The sequence below is a fragment of the Sus scrofa genome, chromosome 1 (assembly GCF_000003025.6).
Source record: "Sus scrofa isolate TJ Tabasco breed Duroc chromosome 1, Sscrofa11.1, whole genome shotgun sequence".
NCBI lineage: Eukaryota > Metazoa > Chordata > Mammalia > Artiodactyla > Suidae > Sus > Sus scrofa.
Genome location: NC_010443.5, coordinates 39,921,260 through 39,941,980, shown reverse-complemented (window position 1 = coordinate 39,941,980; position 20,721 = coordinate 39,921,260). Strand labels below are relative to the sequence as shown.

General features: G+C 39.4%; 1 protein-coding gene across 7 annotated transcripts in view; it reads left to right on the top strand.

Annotated features, from left to right (window-relative positions):
* The window catches only part of PKIB (cAMP-dependent protein kinase inhibitor beta), a 109,219-nt gene that overhangs the window by 80,991 nt on the left and 7,507 nt on the right, over nucleotides 1-20,721 (top strand). For 2 of the 7 annotated variants that reach the window (XM_021088787.1, XM_021088778.1), the window contains one exon: nucleotides 3,701-3,805. The exons of 3 other annotated variants lie outside the window; for them this stretch is intronic. In XM_021088787.1, coding sequence (XP_020944446.1) covers nucleotides 3,721-3,805 — 85 coding nt within the window. In that variant the 5' untranslated portion in view covers nucleotides 3,701-3,720. Of the gene's footprint in view, nucleotides 1-3,700; nucleotides 3,806-14,983; nucleotides 15,564-16,630; nucleotides 17,061-20,721 lie in introns of those variants that run through there. 2 more of the 7 variants (XM_013986820.2, XM_021088811.1) reach the window with 2 other exon arrangements.

Sequence of the window (20,721 nt, the reverse complement as noted above, 5' to 3'; positions counted from 1 at the left end):
TGGTGGCAGGGTGTTTAAATTAACTCCTATTCACCCCATTGGTGGAGGAAGGATTCCCATCATAGCGTCATGGGGATGGGTAAACATGACACCTGCCACTGGACAGGTGAGGTCAGATGAAATGGACAGCAGTTTATTTATCACATACACTCACAGCCTTGGGAAAGAGGACCCCATGCAGGACCACACAGGGAATGAACTTGGAGACAAAGTGATCAGCCTGGGCTGTGAGAAGCAGGCTTGGCAACAGTAAGGGCAGGGTGCTTCTTGATTCCTGCAGGAGGATATATGATTGCCTTGTTTGAATAATTCTGCAGGCAGATGGGGAACTGAAACCCAGTACTCAGAGATGAGCAGGAATTGTGCCTGATGCCTTTGATAATGGGGGTGTTTAACTAGGAGATCTTATTTATGGGTACATAGTGGGAAAGGGAACTTGGGTTAGGCCATTCAAGACCCATTTTATTAAATATCAGGGCACCACATAATACTAATCCTTAACTTTTGATTTTATGCCACAATTGATCCTTGGTGCCCTGACATCAATTTAAACTTTGGTGATGATGGGGACTTTAAGGGAGCAAAGTAAGCACCTGACCAGGTACTTCAGATGTGTCCCCATTTTCAATCAGTAAAGGTAATTGAGAGGTCTGTGTAGCCTTGGTGTAAGGAGTGGGGATCTCCAGGAGGTGGGCATGAATCTTCCAGTTTGTGACTTAAATAGGAATTCTTTAAGGAACCCGTTAAGTCTCTTCAATTAAACTAACTTCCTGGAGCTGACTGCCTGGAGCCCTCAGGGGAGGTGGAAGTTTGACGGAATGCTTTCTTCAGGAGCTTAGCCCTGCATATCCCAGAAGAAAGATGAGTGTCTTGGTCACCCTCAGTAGTGTCTAGAACCCTGAAGAAGATACAGAACATCCTGGTGAGGCCTTGTACTGTGGCCTTAGTATATATGATCTGCTACTTTGATGTATATTATGGTATCTGTGGAGCAAGAGAGTCCCCGAGTTCTGTACCCCAAAGGGGGCAACCCCTTAAGTAATTACCCTAGAATTTATAATAATGTACAGATGGAGTCAACTGATAATTGTCTGAAAGGTACCACTTGTGCTGACTCTTGAGTCTTGTCCTTTATCAGGGACATTTTGCTTAAATGATGAAAAGCAGCAGCTGTCCTCTGAGCACTATCATTTATCATGGTAGTGATATCATTAGTAAAGTGTATGAAGGTCCATTGCTATTCATTCAGCTGATCCCCAAAAGGCACCCCAGGTATCAAAGGACTCTGGTGCAGGGGTGACCTCTTCTAGCATTGTGACATTAATCACAGGATTGAAGACAGGAGGCCACCCCCTCTAACAGATGAAATATGCCATCCTAATGGTGCATAGTGCAAGGCTGAGAAAGGCAGTTTCTTGCATCAGAAGTCTATGGGCAACTTACAGCCGTCATAGGTGGTCCAGAGATTCTAGGAGGCATAGGATAAGGTTGCTGAAGCCTCTCCAGTAAAGAAGGCTCTGAGGGCACAGATGAGTGCTCGTTGATTCCAGTGTAGACAGACTTCCAGAGTTTTTTGTTGGGAAGAGCTCCCTTTATGGTGGGCTGATTTGGAAGAAACAGCATCAATGACATTAAGTAATATTTGTAAATGAGGAATATGTTGTCTTCAGAACTCAAAAAGAACTAAAAGATATTGAACTTGTATTAACCTTGTGGATACTTAGAGGGTCAATATCTGTTTCCTGATGATGTCAGGAAACTTTCAGTTTATCAAGTAACTTTCAGGAACCTAATGGAAGTGGCAGGTCCATGCTCTATGTGTGGACAATGGTTTATCCCCTTTCTGTGAGCTCCTTTGTGAGTATTCATGTGTCTTCAATGGGTACGTCACACAAATCTCCTTGGAGGAGGTAGTCACGGATGTAATGTCATACCTGCGCTCCTGGAGAAGGGTGGATATCGTTAAGATCTTGCCTATAGAGATTGTGCACAATGGCAAGGCTGCTGAGGTATCCCATAGGTAACCTTTTAAGTGTGGATTGTGTCCCTTTAGTGATAAAGACAAATGTTGGCTGAGAAATGGTAGAATTAGACATTGAACAGAATATAGTGGCCAAATTTGTAGCAGCAAAACATTTGCCAGTTGCTGATTGGATAGAGTCAGCAGTTTCCATAATTGAGTTGTTGAACAAAGAGGCCTTAATGGGATAGGACCGTGACTTTATACTTGCAGCAGTCCACTATGGTGTGCTATTCATTTGTTCCAGGTTTAAGAACAGGTCAAAATAGGACTGGTAAATGGAGAAGCAGTGGGGATAACAATCCTTCACTTGTTTCTTCTTATATAAAACAAGTTTTAATCCTTGAAGACCCTGTTTAAAATTACCTTGAGTCATGTTAATTGTTTTAACTGGGGTAGGGGAGGTCATGGGTTCTCATTTTGTCAAATCAATTTTTAGCATCAAAGACTTAATTTTCATTTATTTTTCACTGGGTTAGAGTTTCTGTGCCCACACTGGGATGTTTGGGGCAATGAGTGCAATAAGTATGGGGAATTTAAGCAAAATAACATTCTGATGGTTAAGGTGATACATATTTATTTGTCTTCTCTTTTATATTCAGTAACCCCCTAAGTAAATCTCCCATTATGGGGGATATGATATTTAAATTTAGTGGGATTCCCAGGTATAACTGTAATTTTAACTCTAGTATTGGTTAAAGCCATAAAGGTTTGCCACTTGGTGAATTTCAGCAAATTTTAGAGTTAATTCAAAATCTATATAGAGAAGCACAAAAGCCAATCTGTGTCCTCTCATCGTCGGCTATATAAATTAATTCAGTAAATTCTGAATTTTCAGTTGGGTCAGATTGTGCACTTTTATTTTATGTTATTTTTTTCTTAGTGTCCTCCTCACAGTATCCAGGTTTCTTTCTTTCCTTATTTCGTTTATACTATTATTGTGCTTGGTCACTGGATATGCTTGAGGGTGGGGTGGTCCTCTTTACCCTGATTGTTTAATAAGTTGCCTCCTCCAGAGACCCTCAAACTAGTATTATCAGGGCTAGGGGTCTACCTCAGCAATGGTTGATTTATATGGCTTAATCAACCTGGGCTTAGGTTGGGTTTGAATTATCCCCTTCATGGCACCATAAGGGTACCATGAATGTTTTCCTATAATCTTGAGAATTAAGGTCTTTGTTGCAGCAGGGACATAGGCAGCAGAATGGTGCAGCGGAAGAGAGGTGGGCCTACAACCCACACTTGATGGATCAAAACCATCCTCTGCTGCAGTCCCTTTGCTGGTATGTGGGCTTCTGCCTTGTTTTTCTTTTTCTTTTTTTCCCCCTCTGGGAATACTCTGCGTTTCTAGGCATGTAAATTTGCAGTTTTCACTCTCTATCTGTACAATCACCTGCCTATCCCCTTCTGGGTGTTATGGGGAAATGTTGAGGAGCTTAGTGGCCTTTCTCATCCATGAGCAGAATGTCAGTCTCCCAGGGATAAAGGTCCACATCTGCCAGAGCCATTTTGTCTATGACTTGGATGGAGGCCATAAGCCCCATGATTGCAAGCTTAGCCCTCTGGTGTGCTGAGCAAAGCCTAGGTGCATTGGCTATGGGTTTTGCATTGGGAGAGCAGTTGAGTACCAAATGCTCCTTCCTCTCCCCACCTTTTTTTTTTTTTTTTTTTTTTCATCAGCCCCTGGGACACAGGCCGCCATGGATGTGCACCTCGGTAATCCTGGGTGTCAGGAGAGTGCAAGCAACAGCCTCAAGGGAAGCGGCAGCACAGAAAACCAGCAAGGTCACTACCCTTGCATGAACAACAGTATCAACTGGGAATATGACATGTTTGCTTCTGTGTGGGCTGGCGGGCTCCTTCCTTTACACAAACCTCACAAGAGATTGTCTCTGGGCCTGTTCCAGAGGTGCACAGTTACAAACAGAGTCTGTTAGCTTCTCCAAGCAGCCAGTGACAGTCACCAAGCTAGATGCAGTGACCTGGCCTGACCTTGGTGAGCAAGATGAAGCACTGACTGGTTATGGTGCTGTGTTTTCCCTGCCTTTACAGGTGGCTGCCTCAGAGACCTCCCCTGCCAAACACAGGCTAAACCTGGCAGCACCTTTGTAGGGTAAATTAACAAATCTCATCTTGGGGACAGAGAATTTCAGGGCAGAAAGAGTGCAGTGACTAACAAAGACAACAGAGTACCACACAGGACATAGTTCAAACCTGCCAGAAATTAGTGGTTCCATCTCAGACGGATGTGGTTCCATCTCATTGTATCATGGAAGCATATAAGTTGACCAAGAGTAGCTAATTAAAGTTGACGAGGTATCCTCGGTCATGGTTAGGCATGTCATGTGGTTCATGACACCAGTGGTTTTTATTGCCTCCAACTCATCCCACCAGTGAGGGAGAGTGTCCTGTCCTATGGATATGGGGATGGCTAAACACACAACACTTGGCAGATGAGATTGACAGCAGATTATTAGTTACATACATTCACTGCCCAGGGAGAAGGACACTATACGTCATACACAACCTCATGGGCCGTGTAATCAGGAACAAGGGCTGTAGGAAGCAGACTTTGTAGTAACAAGAGGGTGTGGTGCCTCCTGGTTCTCACTAGAGGATGTGATTGACTTGTTTGAATAATTCCACTGTGTACTCAAGGATATGCAGGAATGGAGACTGGTCCCTTTGATAAAGAGGGTTGTTTAACTAGAGTACCTTTTCCGTAGGAACAAGGGGAGGCAAACTTAATGATTAGAGGCAAACTTAATGATTAGACTATTTGAAGCCCTCTCAGTTTGACTAGACATTACGGCAGCATGTAATACTGAGCCTAAATTTTATTTTTAATTTTTTAAAATTTTTTATTTTTTTTTCTTGATTCCAATTTTTACTTAATTCTGCCTTGTGAGATGTCTGCTTTTTTAAAATTGTACAATTGCATTATTTAATTATAATTATCATAAATTCTTTGATGGAGAGGAAGTCAGAATCAGATATAAGAAGACTTCAGCATTCCAAGAATGATGTCAAGTGACCCCCTTTATGGTGGATTATGCACTTATTACTATGAGATATATTTCTCCAGAGATTCCTTGTTTGTGTGTCAATTATAGATTTTTGGTTTGCAGTCATTCTTAAGTTTTGATATGAGTCTATATGTATATGAGATTGTTTTAAGTTGTTGTTCTCTTAATTGCAAGTTCATCGCCAGTGTCCTGCATTTGTACCCACCTCTTCTCATGATTTCTGATTTTGGTGGTATAACTGTGCATGGATGATTTCGTATCTTTACTGTATATATACCTTTCCCAGTGAGCCTTGTCATTTGTGGCATTTTTGTTTCCTGTTGCTGTCTTTTCTTTTCTGCCTAGAGAAGTTCCTTTAGTATTTGTTGTAAGGCTGGTTTGGTGGTGCTGAATTCTCTCAACTTTTGCTTATCTATGAAGCTTTTGATTTCTCCTTCAAATCTGAATGAGAGCCTTGCTGGATAAAGTAATCTTGGTTGGAGGTTTTTTCATTTCATCACGCCACTCCCTTCTGGCCTGCAGAGTTTCTGCTGAAAAATCTGCTGCTAACCTTATTGGGGTTCCCTTGTATGTTACTTGTTTCTTTTCCCTAGCTGCTTTCAAGATTTTCTCTTTGTCTTTAATTTTGGTCAGTTTGATTAATATATGTCTCGGTGTATTCCTCCTTGGGTTTATTTTATATGGTACTCGTTGTGCTTCCTGGATTTGAGTGAGTGGGTCCTTTCCCATGTTAGGGAAGTTTTTGGCTATTATCTCTTGGAATATTTTTCCTGTCCCATTCTCTCTCTCTTCCCCTTCTGGCACCCCTATAATATGGATGTTGTTGAGTTTCACTTTGTCCCAGAGTTCTCTGAGACTCTCTTCGTTTGTTTTCAATCTTTTTTCTCTTTTCTGTTCTGCATCCATAATTTCCACTAATCTGTCCTCCACCTCGCTTATTCATTCTTCTACCTCCTGTATTCTGCTGTTAGCTGCTTCTAGTGATTTTTTTATTTCAGTTATTGTATTTTGCATCTCTTCTTGTTTAAGTTTTATATCTTGTATCTCTTTGCTCAGTGTTTCCTGCAAGTTATCCATCTTTGCCTCCAGTTTATTTCCAATGTCTTATATCATCTTCAGCATCAACAATCTAAAGTCTTTTTCCTGGAGACTAAGAGTCTTCTCATCGCTTAGCTGGTTTTCTGGCTTTTTTCCTTTCTCCCTCATCTGAGTTATAGTCCTCTGTCTTTTCATTTTTATAGGTTTTTGGTGTGGTGACCTTTTAACAGATAATAGAGTTGTAGCCTCTCTTACTTCTGGTGTCTGCCTCCCTTGTGGCTGAAGTCAGTATGGGGGCTTGCTGTAGGCTTCCTGATGGGAGGGGCTCATGCCTGCCCACTGTAGGTGGAGCTGATTCTAATCCCTCTGGTGGGTGGGGCTTAGTCTCTGGCTGGGATTAGAGGCAGCTGTGTGCCTGAGGGATCTTTAGGTAGCCTGTTTACTGAGGGGCAGGGCTGTGATTCCACCTGGATTATTGTTTGCCCTGGGGCTTCTCAGTGCTGACTGATGGGTGGGGCCAGATTTTCCCAAAATGGCCACCTCCAGAGAAGGGCAGCTGCTGAATATTCCGGAGAACTTTGCCTTCAATGTCCTTCCCTCACAACAAGTCACATTCACCCCTGTTTTCCCAGGATGTCCTCCAAGAACTGCAGTCAGGTTTGACCCAGATTCCTATGGAGACCTCGCTCTGCCCTGGGACCCAGTGCACATGAAAGTCTGTGTGTGCCTTTTAAGAATGGGGTCTCCGTTTCCCCCAGTCCTGTGGAGCTCCTGTGTACAAGCCCCACTGGCCTTCAATGCCAGATGCTCCAGGGGCTCTTTCTCCCAGTGCCAGATCCCCACACATGAGAGTTTGATGTGGGGCTCAGAACTCTCACCCTGTAGGTGAGTCTCTGTGAGCCAGTTAGTTTTCTGTCTCTGGAGATTCCCACCTGAGAAGTATGAGGTTGTTTATATCGTGAAATCACCCCTCCTACCTCTTGATGTGGCCTCCTCTTTTTCTTCTGGAGTAGGGTATCTTTTATAAAGTTTCCGTTCCATTCAGGTGGAGATTGCTCAGTCCTTAGTTGTGAATTTTGTTGCTTTTAGGGGAGAAGTTGAGCTCCAGTCCTTCTATTCCACCATCTTAATCCCTTCTTATTCAAGATGTCTCCTGAGCCTCAATTTTAGGCCTTACATCTCATGGAGAAATGAATCCTGTGAATGATTATGAATTGGTCAGAAACTTACCCCAGAGGAAATAAATTTTAATGTGGAAGTGAATGGAAGTGAATGATTTTACTTTGAATCACAGAGCTGTTTTCTGCTATGAAGGAAAAATGGGGGTCTTGGAGATACGTTCTGTTAAAGAAAAATGCAGTTATGTTATTGCCTATCTGTTTTTTTAATGAATGAGTGAAATGGGTATCTTATTATTGGATAAGAAATTATAGATACTTTTACAGAAGTTTCTTTTTCTGACACTCAGGGAGACTTAATGTCCTTTAAAAAACAAACAAACAAACAAACAAACAAAAAACTAGTACACAACACCCTCAAATGTAGGATAAGATATTTTCAAAATTCTTTTTAAATGAGTGTTTGTGTTGGCAAATAAGAGAATGCTTCATTAACCCTCAACAAGGAGAAACCACAAATCTAGAGGCAGGTGAGTGCTGTACTCAGAGGCTTCCCTGGTGACTCACGACTTCTGTTTTAAAGAGCTGGGTTCTGGGGAGAAGGGAAGAAACTCAGGACCCACACAAGCTGGGAAATCAGATTAGGTGCCCAGCACAAGGTTTAGTCCGCTGAAGAGTGACAAGCTTAGTTATAGGCTAATGTGGCAAAACGCTGATCTTCAGAGGAAGACAGTAAGGATACTTGCCCGTCTTGGCCTTGCTTTGGGTGGAGGGGGGAAAAGCGCTCTCCTGATCATTTATTAGCAAAAGTGGAACCTCACACAAGTTTGTAGCTCTGGTGTCTGTGTAGTCTGAAAAATTCCATGCTGAGAATTTATTTATTTTTCTCCTTTTTAGGGCCACACCTGCAGCATAAAGAGATTCCCAGGCCAGGAGTCAAATCAGAGCTACAGCTGCCGGCTGCAGTCACAGCCACAGCAATGCGGGATCTGAGCTGAGTCTGCAACCTACACCACAGCTCCCAGCAAAGCTGGATCCTTAGCCCAGAGTGAGGCCAGGAATCGAACCCGCAAACTCATGGTTCCTAGTTGGATTCGTTTCCGCTGCAAACTCCAATGCTGAGAATTTAAAGCTAACCAATTTGGTAATGACCCCAGACATCCAGTAGAGGCACATTCAGAGCCTATGTAGAAGAAAATACCTTAACTCAGGTCTCAGGTAATTTTCAAGGAAAAAGCTTAAAAAAAAACATGAGCTCAACCCAAAATATCACAAAGCATGCAAGAAAATAAGCCATCATGAGAGAGATTCTATGTAAACAGTAAACCACAGGGTCAGACTGTAAAGAATTCAGATATTGGAATTACTTATACAAGCATTTTTTTAACATTTTTATTTTATTTTATTTTATTTTATTTTATTTTATTTTATTTTATTTTATTTTATTTATTTGCTTTTTTGTCTTTTTGCCTTTTCTAGGGCCGTTCCCAGGCTAGGGGTCTAATTGGAGCTGTAGCTGCCAGCCTACACCAGAGTCACAGCAACGTGGGATCTGAGCCATGTCTGCAACCTACACAACAGCTCATGGCAATGCCGGATCCTTAACCCACTGAGCAAGGCCAGGGATCAAACCCGCACCTCATGGTTCCTAGTCAGATTTGGGGTCTAATTGGAGCTGTAGCTGCCAGCCTACACCAGAGTCACAGCAACGTGGGATCTGAGCCATGTCTGCAACCTACACAACAGCTCATGGCAATGCCGGATCCTTAACCCACTGAGCAAGGCCAGGGATCAAACCCGCACCTCATGGTTCCTAGTCAGATTCGTTAACCACTGAGCCACAATGGGAACTCCCTGAACAAACATTTTTAAAAATAGGTTTATTATATTTGAAAAGACTATATGAGGATATTTAAATTATGTGTGACAAAGGAATAAGATACTTTAATGCAATAAAGCAGACTTGAAAAAGAAATGAACAGGTTGTCTAAAAATTAAAAGTATAATAATTAGAAATTAAAACTTGGTTGTATAGCTTATACAGCAGATTAGACACAGATGAAGACCTAATAAATATGTATATATTAGATCTAGATATATATTGATCTATTATAGGGAGTTGGGTCATGCTATTATGGAGACTGAGAAATCCCAAAACCTGTAGTCAGCAAGCTGGAGACCCAGGAGCTGATGGTATAGTTCGTTCCGGAGTCCGAAGGGCCTGAGAAGCAGGAGAGCTGATAGAGTAAATTGCAGTCAAGTTTGAGTCTGAAGGTTGGGAGGAGGGATGCATGTCTTATAGAAAACAGAGGCTACAGAGGTAGCCTCTTTTAGGCTTTTGTTCTCTTCAGGCCTTCAATAGATTAGATTACATTAGGGCAGGGCAATCTGCTTTACTCAGTCTGTTGATTCAAATGTTAATCTCATCCAGAAACACCCTCATAGATACACTCAGAATCAAGTTTAAGCAAATATCTGGGTACCCCGTGGCCCAGTCAAGTTGGCAAATAAAATTAACCATCACAATCAGCAAACTTCTTAACAGCAAAAATGGACTGAAGTAGGATAGTATTGTGAGGCACTTGTAGAAGTAATGTCAGTCCAGAGCAGTGTACCTTGCACGAATGAAGACTGACTAACTAGGTTTTTTCAGATATACAAAAACCAATAGTACCTGCCACACACACACATACAAATTGTAAAGACTGCATTATGTCCTGGAAAAGGGGGGAAGTATCTCACAATTACAATGCAAAAAAAAAGTGTATTGTGATAACATAGTGATATTGTGGATCTAGAGAAGAATGTAATTCTTAAGAGATATGTGCTAAAATATTTAGATGTGAAAGTGTCACGTTAGCAGCTTGCTTTTCAAATTGTTGAACAAAAATTGTGTGTGTGTGTTTAGAGAGAGAGGTTAAATATAGCAAACTGTTAAGAATTATTAAAATCAAGTGGAGGTTATGCCTTGTTTTTTCAGCTGTGTAAATAACATTTAAATAAGATTGTATTCATATATAGTCTTTTTATTATAACAACCATTTTTTTTTCATGAGTAAAAATCTTCCCATCAATACCTTGTTTTCTGGTGTTTCCTCTCTTGTGAATCCTCTGAGATCACCAGCAACGGTTAAACCCTTACAATAAGTACAAGTGACCATATAGTAATTAGACCCTTTTTGACAAATCAAGGGACCATAGATATATGTGTCTATTTCTGAGTCTCTATTTTATTCTATTTTTCTATTTGTCTATACTTGAAGAGTACCACATTGTCTTAATTGCTAATACAGTGTAATGAATTTTCCTATCTGAAAGCATAAATTCTCAAACTTTTTTTTTTTTTTTTTTTTTTGCTTTTTTTTTTTTTAGGGCTGCACCTGTGGCATATGGAAGTTCTCAAGCTAGGGGTCAAATCAGAGCTAAGCTGCTGGCCTATGCCAGAGCCACAGCAACTCGGGATCCAAGCCATATCTTCGACCTACACCACAGCTCATGGCAATGCCGGATCCTTAACCCACTGAGCGAGGCCAGGCATCGAATCTGCATCCTTATGGATACTGGTCAGCTTCATTACTGCTTAGTCATGACAGGAACTCCCTAAATTCTCAAACATTGTAATGAATCTTCAGAACTGATGGTGTCCTACCTTTTTTCTTCTTCTTTTTAAAATTTTTGGCTGCACCCATGGCATGTGGAAGTTCCTAGGCCAGGCATCAAGCCTACACCACAGCGGTGACCCAAGCCACTGCAGTGACAGTGGCATCCTTAACCTGCTGTGCCACAAGGGAACTCCTTTTTCTTCCTTTTTTAAAAAAAGAAGCTATTCTTATTCTGTTGCATTTATAGATACTTTTATAAATAGCTTATCTCTCTTATTATGGTGAGTTTCATATCCTTATAACAGTTCTCCTTCACATCAGTCTCAATATTCAAACAGTGCATCTTATATACACACCTTTATTATGTGACTTTGAAATGTTCATGGCTCCCCAGGGCTTACAGGAAGAAATACAATTTCCTTTATAATGGCATTTACTTTTGTTGCAACTTGAGTTCTAGGTATGACCGTGGTCCAACTTATTTTTCCAACTCTATATGGCATGATACTCTATTAGGGCCAGGTGTTTCATTTTCCTTTATTTGTAACTTGCCTTTACACTCCTATCTTCATGATGTAGCTAAAGATATTTCTTTGGCTTAGTAAACCTTTTCATTTTCTTTCTACCCAGATGAATCCATCCCAAATATTAAAGCCCAGTATGTGTTCTACAGCTTCTGTGAAGTCTCTCATGATTGCCCCCCAATTCAATAACATTTCTACATTTTTATATTATCTTTCATTTATACTATATCGTATGTAATATGTCATATGTTGACTTCTATTTTACATTTCCTTCAATATGCATTATTTCATTTGTATATTAGGTCACAGGCTCTTTCAGAGTGAGGATCTTGTGTTATGCGTCTCTTGCGTATACGCATTGTATCTATCATGGTGTTTCATCTTATTTGGCCCTATTTACCCAGAATTCTGTACGAAGTGAGGGATATAGTTGATGCTTGGTTGAATGAATACTAAGTCTTATTCAACAAATTATTGTTGGAGTGTAAATGAGTGAGAAAGGAATGAGGTAATAAAATGGGTTCTGGTTTTGCCCCTTGTCAAGTGCTAACTGGTTGCTTGCAGCCAAACCGTTTTATTTCTGTGATCCTCAGTTTCCTCACCTTTCAAATGAAGAGAGTTAATGACTGCCCTACAATACAGAGTCACATGAGTTTATTCTCATTAAAAGTCTTTAAAACAATGTGTACTCAATATATTTATGCCATTTTTCATATTATAAAAATCTTCCTTATAGAAAATTTGGAAAACACAATAAAGTCCAAAGAAAGAGATACAAATCATTTAAAATAATACTACTGAAAAAGAACTACTGTTGAAATTTTGGTTTATTTCTCTTGCCATGTTTTTCTGTGCATGCATTTTTAAAATTAATAATATATAACTTTTTGTAGGTTTCTGAAATTTTTAATTTGTTATGTAATTTGAATATATTTCAGATACATTTTGTCATGAGGACTTTTTAATTGAGCTTACATAAAATAAATGTAGTTTTATTTTTTATTTAAAAATATTTTGTAAACATTAAATGAATCCACATAAATAATTTCACTTATATTAACTTAATTTTAAGTTAATATGAATATATATCATTTGATGAACAAGAATATTTCAAGGGTATGATTTTTATTTTTGAAGTTATTTGCTATTTGATTGGGGATTTCTTTTGCCTGTGTATGACCCAGAAAATTCTCGAAACAACTTAAAAATGTTTGCACTGTGATTCTGATTGAATGTCGGATTTGATGAGACATTACAATGGTTTCTTCTCTTGCAAAGAAAAATAAGATACTGAAGAGAACTTAGAAAACAATTCAGAGCTTGAAAAGGCTCAATCATTCCCCCCTTTTCTCAGTTGGAAGAAAAAAAAAAAGATAAAAATTAAATTCGTTATAAAAGGCACTAAGAGACATCCCAAGGAATTCTTCTTTCAATTGATGAAGTAGAAGAAAAAGACATTCCTGGAACTTTTAAAGTTGTGTGCACTTTAAAAAGCACCTTACCTCTGTAGTAACTTTGTTTATTCGGTTTACTTAAGGAAAGGCTTGTGAATGATTTCAGTCCTTCGCCATGTCCCTTACTTTTGTCATTGCATTTGGCTTTTGGCTATGCATAGTTTATGTAGTTGAAACTTTAGCTTTTCTTTTTTCAAAACTTCTACTAAAATTTTAGAATGATCTTGGCCTGTAAAAGATGGCATTTTTAAGACATAATAACAGCATGATATAAAATAAATATAATCTAACTTCAAAATGCATCCATGTAAGATATGTATATGATACGCATATGTATTTGTGCACTGAAAAACTTCTGGAGGGCTGTGCACCAGAATAATGTAACTGTGCTGTCGCGGGATCATGGGATATAAGGCAATTTGTTTTTTCTCTTTTGTGCTTTTCAGAATTGTCATTTTTCCCAATAATGAGCACATATTATTTTCATATGCAAAAAGAAAAGAATTCATTTTGAAAAACAAAAATGGAAAGATTGGCATTCTCTTGTGGTGCAGTGGGTTAAGGACCCAGAGTTGTCACTGCTATGGCTTGGGACACTGCTGTGGCACAGGTTTGATCCCTGACCTGGGAATTTCCACATGCTATGGGTGTGACCACAAAAAGAAAGAGAAAAATAGAAAGATAATTATTTCATTCAGTGAACAAATTGTATAGAGTACCTACTAAGCACCAGGCATAGTTTTAGTGTGTGCATCAGTGAAAACATCTACAAAAACCTCTGCCTTATAGAGTTTATATTCCAGTGGAGGAAGACAGACAGTAAGTAAGTGCAATCCTTATAAATTGTAATTATAATGTGTTTTGGAAGCTATTAAGAGCTGGGGGAAAGGAGAGCAAGGCAAGTTCTCAGGAGCTATGGGGAGGAGATGCCATTTTTAATGGTGTATATGGTCAGGACGAGCCTCACAGAGAAAGCTGAGCTCTTTTGCATGTGATCTTTTGTGACCCTTCTTTCCTCACCATATTATGTCACCATGTTATTACTCAGATGAAGAATTATTTTTCAAGTATCACAAAGAAATTGAGAATTTCAATTCCATATTAACTATTAAAGAAACACTTAAGGAGTTCCCGTTACGGCTCAGTGGTAACGATCCAGACTATTATCAATTAGGACATAGGTTTGATCCCTGGTCTTCCTCAGTGGGTTAAGGATCTGGCCTTGCCATGAGCTGTGGTGTGGGTTGCAGATGCAGCTCGGATCCCACGTTGCTGTGGCTGTGGTGTCGGCCAGCAGCTGCAGCTCCAGTCAATTTGACCCCTAGCCTGGGAACTTCCATATGCCTCACGTGCAGCCCTAAAAAGAGAAAGTTAAGTCATTGCTCTAAGTTACCTTCACATTGGAAGAGTCATTATGGGACTATTTTTGTCGTCCATGTATCTCTCTTGATAACAATCATAGACAAAGAAAATAAGCCCAGGGGATAAAGGAATTTGTTTTTCCTCTTGTTAAAGAGTGAAAATGGTAAAGGAGAATTAGTTGAATAAGTTAAAACTATAGGATCTGGTGTGTTTAAATTATCAGAGAATTGCATATTTGTACAGGGGAAAGCTAATGAATTGTGTGTAACTGACTTCAGGTGGGCAAGTCTATTCAGTTAGCAGTCCTATCCAAAACTCCTAAGACAAGTGGTCCACACCAAAAAGATCCTGGAAATTTAGTCCCATACACAACATCCATGAGCATATTTGGTTCAAATGGTTTTCAAGTCCCTTTTGGTGTGAACCAAATAAATGGTTCCATGGGTCTTTTGGAAAGGACCAAATATGACCAAATATCAAGGACCTTTTGGTGTGGAACATATGTCTTATGGATGTTTCAGACAGGATCAAGTGGTCCTGCAAGGATATTAACAATTTAGTATATATGGCTCCTTTCCAGAGAGGGCTGGCGCCTGAAAGATACAACTATCCAGATACCTTGGATGAGGGTGGTTTTATAAGAGTTTTTGCATTAACTACAGCCCTGCATATGACAAGCAGTGTTACTGATACCTGCAAGGCATTGTATTTGTCATAGCCTCCAATGCTATTTTAATGTTAGTGAAACAAATTTCATTTTAATATTTAATAATTGAATTTTCTGTTTTTATTAAGAATATTAATAATTAAAAGCACCTTCACTGTCTATGTTTGCCTACTCATAATTTATAGGTATCAGGTATTAATTCAACATTTATTTGTCGAATTTATTAGGCACCTATGTTCCAGTCCACATAACCAGGCAGAGGGATACAAAGCCATCTCTACTGTGACCACGTTGGTCAGAGTTAACTTCCTCTTCTACACTTCCTACTGATCTCATCAAAAGTCACTTGACATTTAAAAACCACCGTCCCATTAAAAGGGGAACTGACTTCTCAAACCTCTGTGTTCACTCTAAGCACCCTGAAACAGAAAGGGAGCAAGCAGATCATATGGATCTCAAATTGTGTCATTTTCCCACTAGGGGAAAAGTTGGGATTCTTTGAGCTTGCAATGTCTTTGTGGCCCTTTTGAAATCTAGGAATACTTTGTGTCCAAGTGTGGTTGGAAGATGAGAAGTAGATGGTCTGAGAACAGCCTCTCACTGGAACTTGCTTATTCATTCTCTGGGACCCTACTCAAATGCTAGTTTCCCTGTGAATCTCAACCCTCTTTTCCGGCTTGGAATTAACCACTTCTCCTCTGCGCACATTGAGGAACTGCCTACCATGCAACCTTCTGAGGTCCCCAGTTGAGGTAGGAAAGTCCTTACTTATCATGGAAAATCCCGTAGTAACCATGACCCCCCCCCACACACAAGGGTCTTACTTACATGGTTTGTTGCAGTTGAAATCTGTACCCACACCTGTCCATATTATTCTAATTCTGTGTGGCCCTATCTTAATATGGCAATTATCATTGTGCTAGAAAGGTACTCAGATTTATTTACTATTTTATCCAGAAGATTATAGGAAAATGAGTTTGACTTTGCATTTTGAATTTTATACATTTAAGATGTCAAAAATTCTCTGTGATAAAAATAGCTTCCAATATATGTTGAAGGGTCTGTTTGTATCATTATCAAGCAAGAACCTAATCACAAAAAGAAATATGTTTGTCAGCATATAAAAGTTAGAATTCCCTTTGGCTTTTACTTGAAGCACAGAAATGCCATATGTGGAGGGATTTTTAAAAACAGGAAAATCTCTAAGATAAAATAATTTTTATACATGTGTGCATTTCATGTAAGCTCTGTTTAGCCTAAAATAATCTTGATACTTAGCTGAATAGGAGATATGTCAAAGGATTCACATTTTATAGGTGGATTCTCTTACCTTATTTCCAAAGAATAGGATTTAAGATCAAGAAAGTTAACTGGAAAGATCATAGTGTGTTTGATCTCATCATACTATGGGTTTCTCTTTGTAGCTTGTGAGCCTAACACAAGGCCAGGCACTTAAATTAGTAGGAGCTTGATAAATGTTGACTAGATGAATAAATAATTGTCTGTGTTTGTTGAGTAACATTAAAAGGTCATTGTTAAGAGTACTCATTGTGGTTCAGTGGGTTAAGAACTCAACATAGTCTCTGAGGATTCGGGTTCAATCCCTGGCCTCGTTCAGTGGATTAAGGATCTGGAGTTGCTGTGAGCTGTGGCATAGGTCACAGATGTGGCTTGGATCTCGTGTTGCTGTGGCTGTGGTGCAGGCTGGTGTTAGCAGCTACAGCTCCAACTTGACCCCTAGCCTGAGAACTTCCATATGCCATAGGTATGACCCTAAAAAGAAAAAAAAAAATAGGCAATTGTTATATTTCTGTTACTTTGTTGGGAAAAGGTTTGTATATTCAAAAACGGAAAATCAAATCAAAGAAACACGGCAAAAGGAATTAAGATATTGAAAGCTGCGGAGAGACAGATGAAGCATTTGGCTTTCAGCTGGGATCAGTGCATGACTCTCTCCCTCTTTTTATGTCTTCTGGCCAGAAAAGCACTGACTTTCCAAAATACGTGTTCTTCCTTTGTTTGTTTACTTTAAGTGCTTTTCCAGATAGCCTGACTCATACCCCTAGAGAACTGATTTCGTGGGTAAGAAGTTTATTTAGAGTCCTACATGCAGAATGAGTAGTCATTTCACTGTGGGAGATGGGGTGACTGCTCTGGATCCAGAGGTTAGAAAAAAAAAGGTTCCACCTCCTGTGGGCTTGAGAAAAGGATGAGTTCGAGCTAAGAAGATGGACTGTCTATTTGGGAGGGTAAGAGATTGCAAAACTTTTTATTTGTTTGTAATTATGCTTATAACATATTATGTATACATAACATTTTTCTTAGCAGGCCATTTTTGAGCCACTGGGAGCTGACTAGTGGTTTCCTTATATATATGTATATATTCCTCCAGTGCTCCATTTAGCTTGAATGTCTTTGTGCTCTTCAGCTGTACTGGTGTTGTGCTTTTACTATTTTGGAGACTGCAGAGATCCTGGCATGTGTGTATATGACTGCATAATGATCTTTTGTTAAGGTATCCTGAAAACTGTGTCTTTTCAGTAGAGGAGAAAGTGTGTCCCAGGCGATACAAATCTCATTATATGCTATAGGCCATGCAAGGACTTCTGAGAAGTGTCCCAATGTCCAAATGGTTTTGGCTCCTATAAGCAGCCACAGTTGACAAAGCAGAACTCATCCAGATTCCACTGCTAATTCTATAGAAGAAGAAGAGTTGCTAGTGAGTCAGTTGCCTTAGCAAACATAAACACAATTATCTTTTTAAGCCCCAGAAAATTAAAAGAACCCAGAGGTTAATCTCTCTTTCATTTTTCCTTATCTTTCTATTGGTTTTATATGTATGTGTGTATTTTATATATATATATATATATATATATAAATTTATTTATTTATTTATATATTATTCCCCCCCATGCTCATGGCATGCAGGAGTTCCCAGTCCAGGCATTGAACCTGTGCAACAGCAGTAATAATGCCTGTCCTTAACCTGCTGAACCACCAGAGAACTCCAGGTTATATATTTTTTAAATATCACAAAGCAGTGAAGAGAGCAATTCTATTTTATATATATATATATATATATATATATAAGAAATATGTATATAAATATATACATATAATATATATACTATATATGTGAAATATATAGAGATACATATATATACTTGGTGTACCTATATATACATTGTGTGTATGTGTACACAATGAGTGCATATACAATGCATATGCAATCAGTGTTATATAGGACAATAGCAACAGACAAGTAAGATGGCTAGTTGGGAAAGGGAAGGACTGTCACTTGAAGATATACTATTTTATCAGTTCTTGCTCTGGCGCAGCAGGTTAAGGATCCAGTGTTGTCACTGCCGTGGCCTGGGTCACTGCTGTGGCTCATGGCATGTGTTTGATCCCTGGTTCAGGAACTACCACATGCCATGGGCATGGTGTGTATATATACACACATACACATATACATACATATATATATATATATATAAAATATAGTAAGCAGCCACAGTTTACTATCCACAGTTTTATTTTGGATAAAATTGTCAAAATGTTACTTTTAGAACCTTTCTGTGTTAGAAAACCTGTGTATTCATAATTTTGCTAGATGACTGTGTCTCAGTTCCTTTAAAGACATTATTTTTAACATATTATTACAAGTTAAAATATGTAAAGAGATACCAAAAGTGGTTAATAGTCTCCTTGTTCTCTCTTAAATTCCCAACTAGAATTTTTATTCTTTTTACAAAGTTGATTTTACGTTATATTCATTACTTTTTTCCTTTCCCCCCTTTGCTGTAAATATTACTTTTTAAACTTGCTTTATTTCACAGTCTGTCAAGAATATATCTCCAGTAGTTTCCGTCATGGCGCAGTAAAAGTGAATCTGACTAGGGACCATGAGATTGAGGGTTCAATCCCTGGCCTTGCTCAGTGGGTTAAGGATCTGGCCTTGCTGTGAGCTGTGGTATAGGTCACAGACACGGCTTGGATCTGGCATTGCTGTGGCTCTGGTGTAGGCTGGAAGCTGTAGCTCCTATTAGACCACTAGCCAGGGAACTTCCATATGCCATGAGTACAGCCCTAAAAAAAAAAAAAAAAAAAAAAATCAAAAAAAGAACATATCTCCATAAGTAGATCCTACTGGATCTAAGACATTCTTTTTAATAGCCATATAATATTCCGTAAGATAATCTATATGGTTTATTCAGTCATTCTTTTCCTGGTGGACTTCCAGATTATTTCCAATGCTGTGTTAAACTTCTTTACAAGGGAATTAAAGGAGCTCTGTTAAGAATCACCTTGTTCGGAGTTCCCGTCATGGCGCAGTGGTTAACGAATCCGACTAGGAACCATGAGGTTGCGGTTCGGTCCCTGCCCTTGCTCAGTGGGTTAACGATCCAGCATTTCCGTGAGCTGTGGTATAGACGCGGCTCGGATCCCTCGTTGCTGTGGCTCTGGCGTAGGCTGGTGGCTACAGCTCCGATTCACCCCTAGCCTGGGAACCTCCATATGCCACAGGAGCGGCCCAAGAAATAGCAAAAAGACAAAAAAAAAAAAAAAAGAAGAAGAAGAAGAATCACCCTGTTCATTTCTTTCCAGTGATTGCTAAGTCTTGGACGCATTCTGTCCAGAAGATCAGATGATTTTTCACTGTAGAAAGTGCCCCACACCGCGTCCCTGTGGGGCTGGTCTGGGCAAACAGTCTATCTCATGGGGGAGCTTGACATCCTGATCATTCAGTATCAGTGACAGGCTCTGAAAGGAAGGTATTGCCCAATGAGAGTTTGGAAAAGGACCAAGTAAAGCTTTGAGTAAAGTAACCTGTTGCTTGACCACCCTGCCTAGACGTGTCCTTTACCTCAATTATTCTTCATGAGAATCCTGTCAATATTCACAGCATTCTCGTGAAGAACAATTGAGATAAAGGACACGGGATGTGGTGTGGGGAGGAAACTGTGACTTAGAAATTAAATGGTTTAACCCATATCACCTTGCAAGCCTATACATATAGTGAGTTCTTTTTGACTAATAGTCCAGTGCTCTTTACTTTTGGCAATTGACTATTTGACAATTGGTGAATACTCAGTAATTAGAGGTCCAAAATTATGTTTGAAAACTTAGCATTGCTCTCAACTTTTCCATGATTCCTGGAAAGATGAGACCATCTGGGGAAGTAGCCTAGGCTACTCCTGGACTCCGAAGGCCCACAGAAAGTTTCCTGGACATTTCCAATATGCTGTGGACCAAAGAAGCTGTGTTTCTAACATCACATGCATTTGTGAATAGTTCATTTCATTTTTAGCATTTCCTGAATTGAAGTTAATTGATGGGTAAGGGCTCCCTTCCAACTAGAGTGAAAAGTTTGGGTTGCTTTGTGTAGGCTGAGGTTCACGTATTTCAGCCAGGAGATCCCACAGATGAGTGTCTCCATCCATTGGTTGATACCCAGCGCATTCTGTGTTATGATGTTATCTAGCCTTGTGTGGATAATTTTTCTCCCATCCAAGAATGAAAGTCCCCTAAAAATGGAAAGTAAATCATTCTTCAGTACTCTCAAAAGACCCAGCTGAGAGCTTAGCGTTTAATAGGTTCTCAAAAAAAAAAAAAAAAAAAAAAAAAAAAAAAATTTGCTGCTGCTGCTGCTTTTAAGATACTATTCAGTGTTGACTTCTTAGGAAAGATTCATTAGAAAACAGAGTGTGAAAGCAAGGGCTAGTTTTAGAATAAGCAATATCTGCTGCCTCCCTTCCTGCAGAGCGAATGGTTTCTTAAGAATTCTTTTGCAGAGCGAGACAATTACTAGGAAGATAAAGGATGCTTGGGAAAGTGCTAGTAATTACCATATGTCCACCGGAAGGTAAGAAAAGGTAACACAGGTCTTACTCTCCTAAACATGAACCT